This window comes from Chelonia mydas, chromosome 1, assembly GCF_015237465.2.
Source record: "Chelonia mydas isolate rCheMyd1 chromosome 1, rCheMyd1.pri.v2, whole genome shotgun sequence".
NCBI classification, from domain to species: Eukaryota; Metazoa; Chordata; order Testudines; family Cheloniidae; genus Chelonia; species Chelonia mydas.
The window spans coordinates 242,680,552-242,701,678 of NC_057849.1; the positions used below are offsets into that span (position 1 = coordinate 242,680,552).

General features: G+C 44.3%; 1 protein-coding gene across 1 annotated transcript in view; it reads right to left on the bottom strand.

Annotated features, from left to right (window-relative positions):
• Window positions 1-13,556: 13,556 nt before the first annotated feature.
• PKP2 (plakophilin 2) overlaps window positions 13,557-21,127 on the bottom strand; it is a 53,981-nt gene continuing 46,410 nt past the window's right edge. The window contains exons 11-13 of the mRNA XM_007067330.4: window positions 20,066-20,255; window positions 18,219-18,306; window positions 13,557-15,213 (exon numbers count right to left, since the gene is read on the bottom strand). Coding sequence (XP_007067392.2) covers window positions 15,145-15,213; window positions 18,219-18,306; window positions 20,066-20,255 — 347 coding nt within the window. The 3' untranslated portion in view covers window positions 13,557-15,144. The remainder of the gene's footprint in view (window positions 15,214-18,218; window positions 18,307-20,065; window positions 20,256-21,127) is intronic.

The window sequence follows — 21,127 nt, forward strand, 5'->3', positions numbered from 1 at the left end:
GTCTGGGCACTCGGGATGCAAGGCAACTGTTCACTATCAGAATATTTCTCAGGCAGTATCAACAACTTGGGGACAGACTTTCTACAACACCTTCTTCAGAATCTACTTTCAATAGCAAGGGAACCCATGAGTTATCTTTTGGCCAGCCTACCTTCATCATAGCGAGGGCAGCACAGTGTTATGGTATTCTGGCCCGGAGGCATAACAAGCGAACTATTTCTGTGTGAGGTTCTTTCACCTGATGTCCTTAAATACAGTCATTTCATTCCATACCACGGTACCTCTCTCCATTCTTTTTGCTCAGTGTCCAGGATTTACCAAGTGCCAGATGCAACGTCAGCATCATTCATTTATTGTCTGTGGCACCTAGTCACTGTGGTTGCTTTAAGCAAACTGGAGGTTGCCTTTAATCCTTACAATCACCTATATTAAGTTTCACAGGGTGGGGTTAACATCTCCCATTTCAGAGTAACAGCCGTGTTAGTCTGTATTTGCAAAAAGAAAAGGAGTACTTGTGGCACCTTAGAGACTAACCAATTCATCTCCCATTTGAAGCTAGAGAAAAAGGAGAGCAATGCCGATCTATCTTTCTAGTTTACGATATACTGTGTATTATCAAGGGAAGGTCTACAATTTCTAAACTGATTAATAGTTTTCATAGTAAAATTTTTGAGCACTCAGGATTATAATGCCTTTCTCTCTGAGCAATATAAACCAGTGGGGGGAGCTGAGGGCCAGATCCTCAAAGATATTTAGGCACCTAACTCCTACTGAAATCGATAGGAGTTAGGCATCAAAGATATTTAGATGATCGTGGCCTAAAGCCTTTACTAATCCTGTAAGAATCTACATGACCACTCAGCACAATGGTTTGCATTTGCAGAAAAATAAGCGCAAAAGATGTGGACTCCACTGATTAATTTCCAGATGTTGGGATCTTTAATAGAAATATTAGAGTGGCTTTGGGGTTAGCTCTTGAAAGCAATCTGTTGATTAAAGCAGCCCAGAACGATTGCATAGACATGTTTAGCCTTCATCTTTATCTCAGTAGTCCTTGACATTTGGCCGATGCTGTTCATTCATCAGCTAAACGAGACTCTTAACAAGTTCTTTAAGAGATTTGGATTCTTCTTGATGTGGGATTTATGTCTGATTCTCTGATTAATGAGATGGTTAAAAGAAGGGTGACAGCTGTCCCAACCTGCTTCTCTGTGGCTATTGGAGCTGTAATATGAGAATTATAATGATGGGGGTGGAGAAGGGAGGAATGAAAGGAAATACAGGCAGGCGATGGTGTTGGAAAAATCAAGAACTTGGCAAAATATAATAAATTAGATACGGCGAGCCCTTTGAAGCTATTCATTTTAAGACTCCCTTGAAGGGACACTGACAAGTTGTTTTAGTCTCAACATTTTCATTCTTTAAAGAAAGGATTTTACAAAGACTCATATCAATGGAAATGGTTTTGATTCAGTTAAAACAAGTCAGTGGAAACATTCAAAACTGTAAACATTAACTTGTGGTATTGTGAATCCAAACACAACAGCTTTATTCCAGGGAATGAGAACCAGAAGGAGAAACTGATTGAAATCAAAGTGAAACTGAGCATTCTAGTTTCACTATCCAAGCTGAGTTACGGCTCAAGTTAGCTGGAACAAGTTCTGTTATGGTATCCCTCACGTCCGTTGGGCCATGATTAACCTGAAACCCAAACCACTGAGCTAGGTTATGTTCAGCTGGAAAATACCCCACCATACCCAGGCCACAATTAACTCACAGATTTTCTTTTTCTCATCCTCTCACACCTAAAATGGCCCATTACATCCTTTCAGCTCCCTGCTTTATGCCAGAGAATTTTTAAAATAATGTAGAAATTATACACAGCTATTTCATCTAGAGTACAACTGGTACCAGTTAAAAAATCAACTCAATGGCAAAAATCTACTTTAATGCAGAGTTAAGGTTGCTTGGTTGTATGTCATCCTTTTGCAGGATGTTGAGTTGGGTGACAGTGAATGGATTGTAAAAAGAGGTAAAGCACTTGTACATTTCTGCAACTCTGGGGAACCAGACTAAACGGATGTCTGTTGATGGGGGCATACTGAGCATTGCTGAAAGTGGGCAGAATTAAGGTTGCATGGGCAACCTTAACTGTGCATTTCCTGGTTTTCAGAAGCTTGAGTCTTGCTCAACTCAGAATTCTGCACGGGGACGACATCCCACCAAGTAAGCTTAACTCTGCATTAACCTAGTTTTTTTGTCATTGAATTTCCCGCTTTTAAAAGAAAAACAGATATTGTTGGTAGGATTTAGTAATCATTCAGGCAGTTGTACATACTTCTTACTATTTGCATACCAAGCCAGTCAGCCTTTCCTCCGATGAGCTGGCTCCACCATCCCTATTATCGCACACCTCCCTTGCCATACCCCTGACCCATTCACTGCATTCCCATTCACTGGTATATAAATGCATCTATTGCCACTTCTTTCTCCCTCCTGTAACCCAACTCACATGCAGTGCCTCAAGCGAAGGACAATGCAGTAGAATGGTGTTTCAGAATGGAGTTTGTGGTAGGGCCAGTGAGAGAAATCACAGATAGCATTTCTGTTCCAAATGACTGACAGTTTTATGTTTGAGAGAAAGCTCATCTGACCCCTGTCCAATGTACCCCATCCACAAGAAACAGGGGATGTCAGAGCTTATAATGTTTCTATGCCATACGGTACACATTTTCCAGTCAGCCATGAACCCTCCAATTTCCTGATTACTGTTTTTCCAACACTTATTAATAGCTTTCATACTGTCACTGTAGCAATTAGTCAGCTGTTCAGCCAAATCAGAGAAATCTATTGCAGCTCCCAGACACAGATCTCTGATGCCATCCAAATCTGCTCTCACATACTGTATGAGGTGCACAGTGGGAAAAAGGCCCAGATCACTTCTGCCCGAGTGAATCACCACAATGTCCGGTAGATCACAACCTCTTAAGTCACCAGCTAGACACTGTAGCATGGGCAAAACATGATCCCAACACAGGCCGCCTCTCTCCACCCAAATCAGCCTGTTGTCAGCAATCCCCATGTCATGGTGTACTCCTTGCTCTCCCGCGAACTTCTGCAACTTTGTGATCCAGAAATCGCCCAGAACCGACACACTGGCAGCGCGCACATTTCATTTTCCTGAATGGTCAAGGTACCTGCGCTGTCAGTTCCAACCCCCTGCATTATGTGTCTTAGGAAACATCACATTTATCTGCCCTATCAGGAAGCAGCCACTTGTCCCTTCCTCCCCATCCCCTCAGAGGCTAGTAAAATACAGATTTTTCTCAGACAACCAATCAAAGGCTTCTTTACCACCCATCCTCATTTCCCAAACCCCTCTATGGTTGCAACCCCTGTCCCTGTCTTTATCCTCCATCCCCACCTTTCCACACACACAATCCTGTCTCCAGCTCCTCCTCACTCAATAGGACAACAATTTTGGTTAGACTGGCTGCTGACTATTCTGCTGTGTTCACAGTAAGCCTCCCCCTAAAATAAAAACACGTTATATTGTGACAGAGGCAACGTGTAGCAAGCAGAATGAGCTAGCAAATCTTTATTGCACAAGTGTACAAAGGTTCCGACTAGAGACATCGGTGGCAACGGCATCAGCACATTCCCTGCTCGTCCTACCCACCCCTCCCACTCATCCTCATTTATCCCCCTCCCCATAACTCCCCTCTCCTTGCTGCAGCCCCCGACCCATTTCTCCGCTGCCTAAGATCCCTCCCCTCCCAGGAAGCAGTCAGATGTCTGATTGGTTTTCCCCAAAGACTTTGATTACATTCCCCCAAAACAAAATTACCACTCATGACTCACAAATTGTAGCAACCTCCAGACACTCACTCCCAAATTCCTTTTATTTTAAGTAGGGGCTTGTGATTAATTTGTCCTTCGTTATGTTAATTGAAGGGTGAATTCAGAGCCTGTGAACTCACAGAGATCTGTTATTCAGTCAGTCATTATTTAGTAGCTCTCAGTTTAGTAGAGCAAGGCAGCAGAAGGAAGCTGTTTTTTGGGGGGACCTGTAACTCGGGAACCCCTTGGTCAAATGATCCCAAATTTGGATTACTAATGCTGCTCCATGCTCCCCCAAAAATGAGGCACACCAAATTCCCAAGTAATCTGCGAAACTGTATAGATTTTAGAGCATTTACAAGAGTCAAGTTTTATAGCATAGCAAATAGTGAGAATGGAAACCTTCTGACTGTTTTTCTGTATTGATGCATGTACACTGTAAAAAATGTACATTTTCTTAAACACCATTCCCAGTTTGGGTTCTTCAAAGATTTAGTGGATGCCATGCACGACCTTGAGTAAAACGTGACAGAGTGAGACCAACTGCCTGAAGGGGGCTCCAAAGAGGATGGAGCTCGGCTGTTCTCAGTGTGGCAGATGACAGAACAAGGAGCAATGGTCTCAAGTTGCAGTGGGGGAGGTTTAGGTTGGATATTAGGAAAAACTATTTCACGAGGAGGGTGGTGAAGCACTGGAATGGGTTACCTAGGGAGGTGGTGGAATCTCCTTCCTTAGAGGTTTTTAAGGCCCGGCTTGACAAAACCCTGGCTGGGATGATTTAGTTGGTGTTGGTCCTGGTCCTACTTTGAGCAGGGGGTTGGACTAGATGACCTCCTGAGGTCTCTTCCAACCCTAATCTGCTGTGAGTCTATGCTTCATTTTGACCCACATCACATAAATAGTTTGATCTCTAACTCTGCAAAAAAAACAATCCCCACCGCCCCCGAACCCACCTAGAAACTTTCTGAAAAATGGCTATTTTTTCCAGGGCTTATATTTCTGGAACCCCTGGCTCAGATGATCTGAAATTTAATTAATTAACTCTATCCTTCACCCACCTGAGGTGTACCAAATTTCAAAGGAAGCATGACAATTTTAGATGACTTAGAAAGATTGATTTTTAAACAGAATTTGTGATACAGCCTGAAGGACAGTGGTGTTACTGCTCACTGTAATGGTGTTGAGAGCTGCCATACAATGATATCAGAGATAGTAGAGTTTCCACCTTATACTCAGAACAGGAAACAGCTGAGTATGATTTGTATTACAATAGAGGCCAGAGGCTCCAAAAGAGATTCGATCCTATTGTGCTGGGCTTTATTTTTCCAATCTGGTTTGGTCATCCCTGACGTGTGGCTTTATTAGTGGGCTTACATTCAGCAAAATAATGTAGAATTTAGCTTCCTGAATTTTGCTCACTCTAAAAAAAAGCTTTGGGGTAGAGGTCAGTTAAGTTACTGACTTTTCCCCCCACTTCTATTTCTGGCCATGAAGAAAGCAGAAGTGCTAGTCATATGACAAGAAAATCTGTTTGCACAAGATTTCCATCTCGTTTATTTCAGAACTAAAGATTTAATTTTCTTATCCAAACCTGAACTCCTATTTTTGGTTTCTCAACTGTAATAGAGATAGTTGCTTTTTGTATTACATGGTACCTGCATCCATCCACAAGTTTTCCCACTAAACGTCACATACTCTATAGTGTCAGAAGCAGGCTGAGAGTCCCATTTATGGGGATGAACAAGATTTCCAAGTAGAATCACACCACCATGTTACATTTTATAGCATCCTGCATTAGAGGACCTCAAAGCATTTTACAAGCATTAATTCATAAATCCTTACAAAAGCCCTGTAAGGCAGGTAAGTATTAGCCCCAATTTACAGACTGGAACACCAAGGCACAGCTAAGTTGACTCACTCAAGTTCACAGACAGTCAGTAGCAGAGGCAGAACAGAACCTGATTACTAGTCCTGTACTTTAACCATGAGATCCCAGTTCCTCTTTACTACCGCAATGCTTTTCCTCTCTTGGTTGGGAGGGTGCGCATGTTCAGAAGTCTCTGTGTCTTTGAGGGGCGTTCCGGTGATTTCTGTAAATTATATTTAATATTGACATGTCAAATGATTAACCAATTCCTCTCCTTCCTAATGTGCCTGGATATTTTAGGGCAGTCTTAGGGGCATATCGCTAGGAATAATGGGATAAAACTAAGGACATGAGAGCTTAGGATAACTAACAGGTTAATTTTGTAACCACGCTATTAAAGCCCTTTAACATGAATCATTTTAAAGTAGATTGGGTACAGCACTGGGAGACGCATTAGAGGAAAGAATTCAAATTTACGATACTGAATTAGTAACTCTCCTGCTATCTGCATATGGAAAAAACTTTTGCAATCAGTGTGTGAAAGAAATGAACAGATTGTTTCCCCCCCAGAATTGTGATTCACTGGAAATAAACCTATAAAAGTGCAAAGTACACAGAAAGGGGTAAGGAAAATACCAACTTAAATTTATTGACTGCTATAAAAAGGCTGGTTGTTCTCTTTGCTGTGTCACTGACAGAAGAACTGCACTCTACCGGCTAAGGCTACCCAGAAAGTCACACCCTTGGGTTACCTTGTTTGCTTCTGTAAGTGAGCCAAGCCATGCTCAAGGATCAAAAGATTCTTCCTCCTGCCCAAGGTCAGAATGAATGGGTTTTGTCGGTAGGATTTAAAAATGTGGAGGGGGTGGGGGAAGGAAGCAGTCCTTGGTTTACAATGGCACCAGTGGTGCCATGGAGCCAGGCCCATGCTCAGAAGGGGCCCTGTCCTACTCCACTTGCACTGTGCCCCGAGACCCTGCCAGCTCCCCTCCCCCCGTGCCCACCACTTGCTCCTCTTGGTCTGCCAGCCAGCCGAGGGCTCCTCTCCGCCCCCTGGCTGGACCCCAGTGCATCTCCGGCTCTGGGCAGTCTCTGCTTCCCACCACCTGTGGGGCCCTGCCTGTCTCCCCGGAGCTGAGCTGCCTGGGACTGGTGCAGAAGCCTGGCCAGTCTTGGTCGGTTAGGGGTTAGGTGGCCGCATGCCATAGGTTGCCGATCCCTGGGTTACACAATCTCTCTTGGAAGCTCCATAGAGCCAGATTGTTTTGGTATCAGCAATAGACTGAGGGCATCTGTGTGGGCATATAGACAATCCTATCAGTGACTAAAGTCAAAGCATGGCAGTCTAGTTGGGCAGCTGCCATGGCCAGCATGCTCTTGTTTTCACTGAAAAGTCTCACAAGTAGTTGGTGATTTGTCCAAATGGTGAAAGGTTTTCTGTATGTTTTTATTCCAAAAATAATAGCTTGACTTTTTTCTCTAGCTGAGAATGACCCAGCTTGGTTTCAGTCAGTGATGCGGAGACATATTCACTTGGCTGTTCCCCGACATCCCTCATGTTATGTGACAAAACTGGCCCTATCTCGCATGATGAAGTATCACATGACAGGATTCTTTGCCAAAATGAACAAGGAGCTCAGAGGATTTTTAGACTCCTGTAAAGGTCTCTCTTGCCTCTTGCCCCAATACCAGCACGCCTCCTTTCCCAGGAGTTGATGCAAGGGCTCTTAAAGGGCTGAAACATTTGGGAGAAACTTGTGATGAGAACTGAGCATACCTCAGTATGCTTATAGCTCAGTTGTGTTCCAAAGGTCAGGAGCCTGTTGAATTGCCATGACCTGTCCGCCACAGGGTGAATCCCTTCCTTGTCTAGCTGGCAGCCCGGATACGTCACTGCTGGGCTCATAAAAAAGCATTTACTTTGTTTTAAGCCAAGTTCTGCTGCCTCCAACCTTTGAAGGACCTTCTCCAAGCCTGACAGATGGTTGGTGTCATTTCCTCCTGTGACAAGGGTGTTGTCAGTCCTCACTACAACACGCAACACCTTCAATTACATTTTCCTTGGCCCTCTGACAATATTCCACCTGGCAATCTACTGTACTGGCATAAACCCTTGTGGATGTTTAGAGGCATACATTTCTTACAGTCCTCCTCCAGCCTCACCTGCTGGTATGCATGCAACAGGCCTGCCTAACACAGCCAACAAGTCCTCCCTTCGTGGAATGGGGTAATTGTCTAACTCGGAGACTTGATTCACCATGATTTTATAATCCTTGCAGATGTGGATGATCTTGTCTGGTTTCACCATTGGTGCTATTGACAGGGCCTATTCAGAAAACAGCACTGGTGAAATGATACCCTCCTTTTCCAGCCTGGATAACTCGGTCCCAATCTTTTTCTCTGAAGGCATAAGGAATGGGTCTTGCTTTAAGGTATTTTGGCTTGAGCCAATCCTAGATACCCCCGTTACATCCTCCAGGGTCACCAGCCCGTCTTTAAACATGGCTGGTTGAGCGTCCAGGTCTTCTGGAATGCCGCTATTTTGCTAGGTTCTAATTTGAAAATTTCCTCCCAATTCAGTTTTCATGGTTGCAACCAATCACTGCCTAAGAGATTTTGCCTTTGTCTCTGGATCACTAGGATCGGTAACTTTTTCTTCTGGTTTTTATATTTTACAGGAAAAAACACAAAATCTACCTCCTGTAGGGGTTCCCTGGTATAGGTACGTGGGCTGCTGCATTCACTAGTGTGCTCAGTCCTGCTTTGCACTAATATACATGTTCATTGATCACGGGATCTGAAGCCTCTTTACCTACTTCAATTTCTACAGATTGATTATTTAAACTCTACCATTACTTCATACAGACCCACTTTCTTGCTTTTTAGATGGTACATATTGTGTACTTCTATCTCTGTGTCTCCTATCTCCCCAAGGTAAAAAGCCCTCTGCTTTCTTCTTTTTGGCTGGCCTTTTGGACTCTACCCTCCTGGACATGACAGCTGTTTGAGAGTCACCTTTGCATTTTCTGGCCAAGTGTCCAGTCTTGAGACATATATGACACCAGGCTATTTTAAGTTTACAAAGGGCGGCAAAATGAGCTTCTCCAGAATGGAAATACACCTCAGGAGTCTGAGTTCCTTGCAACTGGATTTGTATTTTGTTTATTGAGTCGGTTTGATTCTAAGTGCAAATTTTGTAAGTTTTCCACTGCTGCTTCCATTGCAATTGCTAAGTCTACCGCTTTGGGCCAGGTTAAGTTCCCTTGTGGCCAGTGTCATAGAGTCACTGGGCGATGCTCTGGAACTACTCCATATGAAGCCATCAGGACTCTGGGGGAACATGCCTCCTCTCTCTGAGCATACTGTCGCCAGGGAAGGAAGCTTACACAGCTTTGACCTTCTTGGGTCTGACCTTGGAGCATTCAGCATCCCCTTCCACACTGTGCGCTTCCTGCAGCAAGTCTGTCTGGGCGGGGCTCCTGGGGAAGCCAGAGGGCCCTGCACCCCAACTCCGCAGTCAGATGTGACTCTCAGCCAGCCAGTAAAACTGAAAGTTTATTAGTCGACAGGAACACAGAGTAGGACAGAACTTGTTAGCACAGAAATCAGTGACTTTCAGCCAAGTCCATCTTGGGGAGTCCTGGGCCAGAAGCTCTGGACTCCCCCTATTCCATTTCCTCCAAGCAGACTGACAGCTTCCAGCGGCACGACCTCCGACCCCCCGTTGCTCCTTCTGCTTCTCTTTGTCTTGCTTCCCAGGCAAAGAGTCACCTGGTCATCACCTGGTTGCATCCCCCTCCTGGATCTCAGGTTACGAAGGGCACCGGTCATAGTATATGTGCAGGCAGCTAGAGCAGCCTCACCTGCCCCAGAGGTCTCAGCCAAAGTCTCACACCCCTATTCCCACCACCGAGATATTGGTGCAGCACACAGGGAAACTGAGGCACACACAGTATTCATGCAAAACAGTAAAACTCACATAGGCTCCACAGTAAGACGCACATACAACATAACAAAGGAAAACCCCCCCACTTCATCACAGCCAGCAATCACCTTTGAATTCTCTCGTTCATAATACCACAAACGAATCTGTCCCTCTAGGACGTTTCCAAAGGAGCAATATTCAGTTAATCTGTTTAGCTCTGTCACATACCCAGCTACAGTGTCACCCTGCCGCCTCATTCTACTATGAAACTGGAAACATTCTACAACGATGCTTGGCTTTGGTGGGCAATGCTCTGGTAGGGTCAGCTGCAGACCTTCCAAATTTGTATCCCCTGGTTTCTGAGTTTGTAACAAACACTGTAAGAGGGAGGAGGTTTTACTGCCACAGGCACTGAGGAAAAAATAGCTCTCTGGCTGCCCTGATCTATCATCTCATTTGGAAGAAAACAGTTGTCGGATTTTTCAATGTATTGCTGCCATTCCTCATTTTTTGTACTTATCGCCTCAGTTTTCCCATTGTACTCTGAGTAACCCCGTTAGCTCCTTGATGACCACTTTACTACACCTTACATGAGCTGCCATGACCTGTCCCCGCTTGTAGCACCACGGTAGCACTTTCACTGTGTTTAGGAAGCAGAATGAGTCTCAATCTGGGCAATGAGGAGGTGTGTGAATTCAGGCTGCTGGTCTCTGTCCTACAACCCAAGGGACAGGGAAATCTGAGTTCTTGGGGCAAGCTGAGATAACCCTTGAGACACACTAATATCCAGACTCAGGGTGATTGAAGAAACAGAAGAAGCAATCCCTCAGCTTTCATAAGCTGCTTTCTTTAGGACACACTACCAGGCTAAACGCTTCTAAATGTTGCAAGGGCTGGAGCTCTGGTAGTCTCAGGGCTCATTATCGTTGCTAACTCTTCTCCCCCGCTGAGCTTTGCATGGGCCCAGAAACAGTGGCTGGGTTTAACTTAATACATACCTTATCATTTCTATCCCAAACTGGAAAAAAAAATCATATACGCAGTCTAATAAAGCTATTTTGGCTATGATACATAATTGTGGATGGCTGCAGTTGAACTCGGATTGGCAAGGGAGAGAGAGACAGAGAGCCCTGCCCCTCACTTACCAGCCATGACAGCAGAGAGAGGAAGTTAGATGGGCAGAACAAGGAAAAGAATGAACCACTCTCTTGCAGCCAATCCACCTCAATATCCCATGGTCCTAGCACAGCACTATTAACTATTAATTATTTCTGCTAAAAGAGAATGGAGGTTCTTCTGTTTAATACAGCAGGCCAAGACTTAGGAGATCTGGATTCAATTCCCAGCTCTGCCACAGACTCCCTGGATGACCTTGGGCAAATCACTTAATCTCTCTGTAACTCAGTTACCCCTCTCCAAAATGGGGGGTAATAATGTTTCCCAGCTTCACAGGAACATAGTGAGGATAATTTTATTAATGTTTATGAGATACTCAGATACTACCAGGGCGATCAGCCTGATAGAAAATACCTCTCCAAGGCTAGTGAGAACTCAGGAATGCCAAGTGTTTGGGCAGATCATTACTGCATCTGCAAGGAATGCTATAACAGGCACCCTCTTGCAAACAGATTAATACAGGAGTTCTTTGGTATAACCAGAAACAGCTAAACTGCATCACTACATGGTCCTTTTACAGCAATTCTGTTTCTTCATATCAAGATCTAATAACAAAAATGGACTTACCCTCTTTAAGGTAGATAAGGCTTGAAAGCAGGAAGTTTTCACTCAGAACCAATATTTCCATTAAGAGCAATCCAATCCAAAGGCAGATTTTCCATTTGAGCGAGTGCTTTATTATTTCTCCAGTTAATAGTTTTTCCCTCTAGGAGTCCGGTTGAAATGTTTTTGATTTCATATATACAAAGAAGCTCAGCTGTAATAAGTTGCCTTGGCAGAATTCGATTTTTATCAATTTAAATGTTTTGTTGCACAAAATTATGAGTTTTAAGCATTTTTTCACAGTTGCAGGACATTTGGGTGGGTCAGACAGCACTTACTTACTGACAGCAGATACCGAGATTCAAAAAGTTACAGCTACCTAAATGGAGCCCCAGCCCCAGCTCTGCTAATGCCGGCATTACAACACGTTTTGCACACATTAAGATGGGACTCTAGTAAGTTCTCAAGCAGCGTTTTTCTTACTTTGCCTATCTGTACATTTTGATTGTCATCAATGGAAATATTTTTTCACTGTTTTGTACGTGTATGTTGGTAAATGTCAATTTTACCATTTACCGATAAAAAACGAATCCTCCCAAGCCTAATAATAAGGTGTGTCCCTATATTTCTTCCCAAACATCCCTATTTATCACTTTCAAATGCTGGCTGCTCTGACTTTTCCTGCTTACAACGGCAAAATACATTCTGAACACTCATGATTTAAAGGGACACTGCCAACATAAAAAACCCCATTCTGTACTTGCTATAACTAGCACCATAATTAATTCAATCTGACTTCAAGGGGAGCAGAGTTAGGCCAACCCTGAGCACTTTTGATAGTCTCCCTCTCAATTCTTAGATCTTCTTCTCTGTTTCTGTGGTACTTGTGTTGGTTTTCATTCTTCACTTTCACCCTTTATGCTCTTTGTAGACGTTTTTGCATTTCACTCATTTCAAGGCAGTGCAACACTTTTCAGTGCCACTTCCTGGTGTCCATTCATTAGTACAATGCAGCAGGGTTTGGTTTCACAACACCGGAGAGAAATATTCAGATTTTAAATACCTGTTTTCAATCGCATTTAAAAAATAAAGAAAACATTTTAACATACATGAGGTTGTATCCTTGTCTTCCCCTTGTAGTTTTTTTTTTTAGCAACATCTATATCTGGGAATAGAACTTGTTGCAAATGCCCCTATTTTAAGAACCTCCCACTTGATGCATTTGGTGTTAGTCATTCAAAGCAAAGAAAAAGCCTCAATTAATACATGAAAATGATCTAGGGTCGGAAAATAGTGATGTTTGTTAAACTTCCTGGGACAAATTCTGCATTGGGTGCATATATGTGGCTCCCACAGAAGTCAATGACAGCAATGTACATCTGAGAGCAGAATTTACCTCCCGACTATCCAGAGATACATTTGCATATGCTACTGTGCTGTGCTTCGTTTGGTTATAGCTTTAGGTAAGGTAAGATCTGAAACTTTGGTGAGGACTATTAAAATGCATGGGTACAGCTCTTGGCCCATTAAGTCTTTGCTCCCAGTCATAAAGCAGACTCTGCTGAGGATTTCCATAATGTGGAGGAATCCTTGGGTGGATCAGGGCTACGGTAATAGCTCCTGTGCCAGAGGCTGGTAGTGAAGGTGCTGTGAGGGTGAAGGCTGGGCAAAAGAGGGCTATAAATAGGTATGGCCAGATTCTCAGCTGGCATAAAATCAGCATAGCTCCAATGCCTTCAATGGAGTGCCATCGATTTATGCTAGTTGATAATCTGGCCCATCGAGTTTTATACATTAAAGATCAGCTGCTGGCTCAAAGAAAGCCGTGAAAAATTTATGAAGAGACAGTTCTTTTTTACAGAGGGCATTGCATGTTTTCTGTATTTTAGCCTACTTCCCCTCCTCCAGATACAGGACCATGTCATAAACCCCAAGTGTCGTATTACTTAGAATTTCATCTCCTGCCGTTACCTATTCCTACAGCTGAAGTCACACTCCTCTAATTGTCATATTGCAATTAACTGCTGCGGAGAGACTATGATTTTCCGAAGGATAATTTATGTCTGCAAGTGAAACCATATAAAGCAGGATAAGATGAACTCCTAAGCAACAATGTCCCTAATCTCTCACTTATATCCTTAGTAATAAAGATAAGCACCAATCTCCACTCTCGTTACCATTAAATTAAAAAATTGGCGCACAATATTTTAAAATTCTGCAAATTTTATTTGTCAAAATAACACTATATAATCATGTTAGTTTCAATTATTTTGGTACTTTATTTCAAAATACCAGCAAGTATGTCTGTACCAATACACACACAAAATTCCCCCAGGGGTAGAGAAACCCCTACGACAACCCAGTTCCTGTTTCTCCCTTCCCAAAGCCCAGCCGGGGGGCCAGACATTCACACCCCTTTCCCCCCAGAGCCCAGCCAGGGGGCCCTCCCTGGCTTAGACACTCACATCTGCTACTCTCCTAGAGCCCAGAGATCCAGAGGGAGAAACAGCCTGATGTTGGGTCCCAGGCTTGCACGGAAGTTTCCTGCATGCTACCACCTCCTTCCTTCAGGGCATGCTGGGAACTGCAGCTGCTGGGAACCCTCCAGTTCCCTCCCCCGGGCCTTGTTTTCTATTTTTTGAGCTGGGCTCTGATGGGTCCAGTGGCCCCTAGTGGCAGCCAACATCTTTGCAGTCCTTTTTTGTGGGGAAAAAAAGGAAATTCTGCGCACACAACATTGATTTCTGCAAAAATCTGCATTGCGCAGTGGCACAGAATTCCCCCCGGAGTAACTTGCTGGCACTTTTTAAAACTCCTTCTGGGATACAGCCAAAAATTCTGCCAGCAGTGAAAGGGAAGTGGGGAGGAAAGTGAGCTGAAGCTGTATTACTGCTTGTCAATTTTGCTGTTGCTGCTGAGACCTCAAAGCAAAAGAGACTGGTGAGCCATTGAGCACATGAATACAAGAAATAGAAAAACAAAAAAAATAAAAAGACAAACACTCCCTTCAAAAAAAAAAAAACCTTCTAACTCTCTGGGTGCTTTTAAAAATGCACATGATAAAACAACTTTTTGTATATTCTGTTCCATTTCACATGGTGTGGAGATAAATGTTTAGTGGTATGCATGCATGATGAAAGGAAGACTACAATTGCAGCTAACAAAGAGTTATTATTCCCTGAGCAGCACGCCTGAAATTTATTTCCTGGAGAATTCCATCTTTAAAAAGTAGCCTATAAAGAAATTGTTGCAGGTCAGAATTTCAAACCTCTCTGTACACCTATTGTTTGAAACACTGACTAGTATAGTAAGCTTAAAAAAATTTGCACTAAGAATCCCTAACACCATCATCTTCGATGATTGATATTTTGAAATACACTGAGAACAGTGTGATACAGGGTAAAGGCAGAAGACAGCATCAGCTGTCATACAAAATCAGTCTCTGTTTTGTCAGATACTTGACAGCACTTTATCAGGTTGCTGATGTTGCACCAGCCCCGGCTGGGGACTGTTTACTGGTAACAGTTGCAGCAGTGCTGAAAATGAACAGACTGCAAGCAGCAGGCGGCTGGTTGTGTGCACAGAGAAGGGGGAAGAAAGACCAGGGACAGACCTGAGCATGGCTGGTGGTGTTTCTCTCAGGTCCAGCCAAAATACCCTCTAAACACAGAAAGGAAGAGAAATAACAGGACATTATTTCAAAAGATGTACTTGACAGTTCATGGTGGCCAGGCTGATATGAGTAGATAATTATACAAAACCACACACAGTCTCTATATATTTGTAGCCTGCCTTAGTCTTTGAGTGAGTTGTATGCTCTCGTTGTCCGGTTATTGATGAAATCTGTCTTCTTAAATTGAGCCTTTGGAATGAAACAAAAAGATCTAATTACAGTTAATGACAATTCTGAAAACAAAGGGAATGCGTAGGACAAAAGCCAACTGCCAGCCACAGACAAAGCATATGAAATGTTACTGTAAAAGGATGATCAAGATTTTATTTGATCTTATTTGGTCAAGTAATTCCTCTTGCTTCTTTGTCAGCCTAATTTTTCAAAAGTGAGAAGAGATTTTAGGTGCCTCAAATTTTCATTGCCCAATCTAAGACACCTTAAAAAGGTTTGATTTTCAGAAGGACAGAGCTCAGAAGTTTTTGAAAACCGGGCCCCTTTAAAGGAGTCTCAATTTGAGCACAAAAAAGTGCCCCTAGTGACTTTTGAAAATTCAGGCCATCAGCTTTTATCTTAACTCTGACACTGTAATGAATTTGTGGTTGTACACAATGGAGACTAATGCTAAAGGTGATTCAGTTACAGCACCTTACTTTACAACCTAGATTTCTGGTTTGCATATATACTGCTGTGTATGCAGTACTGGTAACAGAATGTTCTGTATACTGTGGTGAAATGCTACTTTTTTTACTATGAAAACTGGAGCTCCAATTTTGCATTTTGTCTACTTTAGCTTTGCTTCTTGCTACTGTGATGAGTGGCACAATGTGCAGTAGACTTGCTTGCCAGACCTTAGATGACATGCCATTACTTTTAAGTCTGCCTGGAGAGCTGTGACAAATTAAACCAACTTATTATATCTATGGTTGACTGATGCTCTAATTTCAGACAGGAAAAAACATGCAGCACCAACTCAAAGATCTGTTCTTTTAAGTTACCGAGGGTTTTAGAAGGTGAAAGTCCTAAACAGCAGGAAAAAAAGAATGAGGAAATTTTTAAGAAATTCAGGGAAGAGGCACCCAACTCATCAACCAGATTTAAGTGATCCCCCTTGTGGGCTGAAAAAAGCAATTGCGCAGGCTCCAAGTGGAAAGATAAGAGCTGGTTTGCTGGCTAATTCTGGTTTGACCATTTCCTGTTTGTTTAATTTGGCCAACACTCCTTCCCCTGCCACTCCGTTTTGTCGGTAAAACTTATGTCATGCAGGGGCTTGAAAAAAACCACACCCCTGACTGACATAAGTTACACCGACAGAAGCGCATGTGAGGACAGTGCTATGTTGGCAGGAGACGCTCTCCCACTGATATAGCTACCACCCTCATTGGGGGTGGTTCAATTATGCCGACGGGAGAGCTTCCTTCAGCACAGAGCAGCTACGTGGGTGACCTTACAGGGGTGCAGCTGCAGCAGTACAGATGTGCTGCTGTAAACTCTCTAGGCCTTGTCTACACTGCATAGTTTTCGCAAGAAGAAAAGGAGTACTAGTGGCACCTTAGAGACTAACCAATTTATCTGAGCATAAGCTTTCGTGAGCTACAGCTCACTTCGCTCACTTCATCCGATGAAGTGGGCTGTAGCTCATGAAAGCTTATGCTCAGATAAATTGGTTAGTCTCTAAGGTGCCACTAGTACTCCTTTTCTTTTTGCGAATACAGACTAACACGGCTGCTACTCTGAAACTACATAGTTTTGTCGGCAAAAGGCAGCTTTTGGCGACAAAACAGTGGAGGTGTACACACTACAATGCTTCTTTTGTCGGCAAAACTCTCCTGTTTTGCCGACAAAATAAAACCACCTCAACGAGAGGCATAAAGTGCTTTGCGGCAAAGTTAAAGTGACAAAGCATCAGTGTAGATGCTGCCATTTGTTATGTCAACATAATTGGCCTCCCCCAGTATCCCACAATTCCCACCGTGACTGCTCTGCACATTGTTTTGAACTCCACTGCCCTGCATTCCAGCTTCACAGGCATACAACCCTCCCTTTCAAAGGTCCGGGAAGTTCTGACAACTTAGCATGCCGCTCCGCTCCAGAAGCAACCAGAAAATAATTAATGCGGAATCCTGCTCTCTCCTGCACTAGGAACACAGCGGCAAGCAGGCTGCTGCTGTGGAGGGGGCTGATGTGTGTGAGGGTTCCCCCTCCCCCTGATTCAGGACTGGTTGCTTCCAGCTGCTCTCTGAATTTAAAAGACAGTATGCTAACCCACTCACACTCGCCCAACACACACACACTCCCCCAACACACACACTGTCTCTGTCTCCCACCTCCCCCCGCACTCTGTCACACATTCTCCCCCCCTTCCATTCCCCACACTTCAATTGAGAAGCGGCTGGTAATCCAGTAGGATGCCTATGGAATTATGGGATTGAGAAACCTGCATCATGTGATGCTGCACCTGCTCCTTGAGGTATTGCAAACCGTTCCTAAAGCACCCTGCGGCCAGTTGCACCGTGGGATAGCTATCCACAGTGCACTGCTCTCTGTGTCAGTGCAACAGCTGCTAGTGTGGATGCACTCTGCTGACACAAGGAGCATAGTGTGGACACGCAACAGTGGTTTAATTAAAGTGGTGGCTGCATGTCAGCGTAACTTTTGTCAACAAAACTTTTTACTGTAGACAAGGCCCTAGCCTAGACATAGCCTAACACCTGGGCTTTAAATAAACAAAGAGAAAAACCCAGAACACAACTGCCTTGATGGTGGTACCCTGTCCTGCCTTTGTTTTTGTTGATGTCTTATTTCCGCCATTTCAAATTAGTTCAGCAGGTGCCGGATTCACACCTGCTGATCTATAGCCTACCACCAGTACTACTGCAGCAACAAGCAACAGCATCTACATCAACTCTAGCAGCACACAGGAAGCCCAAAACAGAGACAATCTGAGTATCCAAGGGGGGGGGGGGGGTTGAGGGCACTCGTTACCGAGCAGGATCCAGCACACAGACACCAAATTAAGCATACAATTCTCCCCAGTGTGATCCACACCACGGATCTGTTACCACCAATGCAGAACTCCCAGATGCTCTACACGTGTTGTGTATACAGGACACTGCATTCCATGAACTGCACAAAGAAACCCCCAAAGCAGTTTAATCTGAAGGCAGATTCAATGTCTGCAATAACCCAGATCTTACCTTTTTGTAGGCACTGTGGAGATCAGTATGTGACCACAAGGAGTACAAGAGGACTGAGGCAGCTTTGCTGGCATTGCTGAGCATATTACTGCAATTTGTAAAAATAAATATAAAACATTTAAAATACCAATTTGTGAACACAGTGTGTGTTCAGACTTAAAAACACGATTGTTTATGATCAGCTCCTCCTTCATTTCCCTGACAAGAGTTGAGTTCATTCTCCCAGGTTCTCCAATACAGCTCATGACATCCCTACCACCTACAGTAGCATAGGGGACACGCTTCCTTGCTTTAGCTATTAGTGATGATATTCCCAACAGAGTAGTCTGAACTCTCCACCTCTAAGGGGTATTCATTAAGGGTGAAAGACACTGCAGCACAGTGGGCCCATCGAAGGCCCTCTGCACTAGTTAAACCCAATATTAAGGGTTAAAGTGGGGCTTTAGTTTATGGACAGTCCTGGGTAGGCCCCCTGCACTGAGGTGAATTTCACCCATATGAGAGAAGGGCTGGCACAAAGAGAATTATTCATATAAAAGACCTAATCCTCCAACAGATGAATTTCCTATAATATAGGGTATGCCTACGCTGCTCGCTCCTTACAGTGGCTGATAGATTACATACGTTGCACACCCCCCTAGTACAGGTATAAAAAGCAGTGTAGATAGTGAGACACTGCTTTAGGCAAGCAGAATACAGATACGCCTGAACCCTGTGGGTATGTACCTTACTTACACAGCTCTCTACATGCCCTAGCAGTGCCTCCCCTGTCTACACCACCAATTTTACCAGCATAGTGTCCCACTGCCTCCCTGCTGCCAGAGCCTTTCCCTGCTGCGTTTCCCCTGCCAGAGCCTTTCACTGCCACATGCAGAGGTACACACTGCACACACTGCAGGTGGACACTGCTTGCTTTTCACTGCTGTGCGTATCTACACATACCCTACATGACGCCACCAGTGGTGTGCAGTGGAGACATAGCCCTAGCATATTACTAAGGCTATGATTTAGTCATGGGTATTTTTAGTAAAAGTCATGGGGTCATGGCAATAAACAAAAAGTCACGGCCCCTGACGTGTCCATGACTTGTATTATAAATACCCTGACTAAATCTTTGGTGGTCTGGGGGGCTCCAGGGTGCTGCAGGTGCTCGGAGTGGGGGACGCTCCGGTAGACACTGCTGCTGCTCTGGCACACCGCCGCTGTTGCTGGGAGGGTTGGCCAGGGCCCTGCCCTGCTGGGGGGGCAGCCCGGGACCCTGCAGCTGCTGGTGGGGGGTGGCCCGAGGACCTGCTGCAGCTTTTTGCGGGGAGAGGGATGGCCTGGGGCCTCACCGCTGCTGCTCTGGGGCGGGGGAGGAGGGAGCGGCCTGGGGCACAATAGCTGCTGTTGGTGGTGGGTCGGCCCGGGATTCCACAGCTGGTCCCAGACCATTGCTCCGGGGCAGCGCCCAGGACCAATTGCCTGGTGCATCCGGAGCAGCGGCCGGTGTGGCTGGCCCTGGTGCTGTCCGAGCTGCAGCTGTTGTGGCTGGCCCCGGGGCCACCTCAGTTTCAGGCAGCCCTGGGGTCAGCCGCACTTGCTGCTGCAGAAGTGACGGAGGTCCCGGGAAGTCACAGAATCCGTGACTTCTGTGAAAGATTAGCTGCCTTACCTATCACCTTTTGAGGAGCCATTAAAAAAGACAGGGTAGAGCAGTTATTTAAAAAGGCTTCATTGTTTTACCCAATGTATTTGATTTGAGTCACACTACGATTATTATTTAGGCTGTCTATTCCTTTAAGTTATATTCTTTCCAATGGATGCTGCTGCTCTTTTATCTTGGGGGGTACTTGAAAATGGCTTACCTGTCACTCATGCTGATGTTCATTATTTTTGGTAGGCCATCTGTACTTAGGAGAAGCCGTGCATTCTGGGAGCTGTTCTGGGTCAAGTTGTACAAGGTGTAGCAGACAGAAGCTATGGTCTCATTGGTAACATCTGACCCTTGGACAGAGTCAGGAAGTACGGAGACCAAATCTGGTAAGACGTTTCTGGCTAGAGGATGAAAGGGAAACAAAGAATTCAGCTACAAATGTACCATATATTCTGCTTTGTATAAACAACACACGAATACCAGGTTTACTCCACTTATGTTACTGGGTGTCTGCTAACAGGTGGGCTGTCACTTCATAAGAAAGTTCACGGTGGTATTTTGTAGCCAATTGTGGGTATAATGATGTCTAGCTATAAATATTGTTAGGCTGATATTTCCTCCCTACAGTGTATTTTGCAGCCCCCCAGCCTGAGGCAGAAACATATATTATATTTTACTCCAACCCATCCAAGCTGGGGACACTTCACTAACTTTCAATTAATTCATGTAACTTATAAAATATTTTTGTACTAACTGTGCAAGGTGTGATGAATATAGCATAAATGTTAGCGTAGCAATTCTGAACTGTGAGGTATATATATTATGGGCCTGATCACAGGAGCTACTGAGCTTTCTGAACTCCAATTCAAGGCCGCGATTTAAGAAAGAATTTAAGAATGTACATAAACCAATCCTGATTCAGGAAAGCACCTAAGCATGGGCTGAACATCAAATGTGCTTAAAGTTATGCATATGCTTAAGAACGCTTTCAGAAAAATGATACTTGAGACCAAATCCTAACTTGAGACCACATCAGTGGGAGTTCTGGATACTCAGCACTTCTCAAGAGATGCATAGCAATATGCAGCATGGATCCCTACAACAAACTATACGCAAGTTATTGGGTTAAATGCTGCACTGGTACAGTGGGTAAGGAGCCTCCTGGGTTCGTGTTTCTAATCATGTCTATTACAGTAGGGCCTCAGTTATTCTCAGTGACTGAGAATGGGGCCCCACTGTGCTAGACACTGAGGAAACACAGAGCAGTAGATGG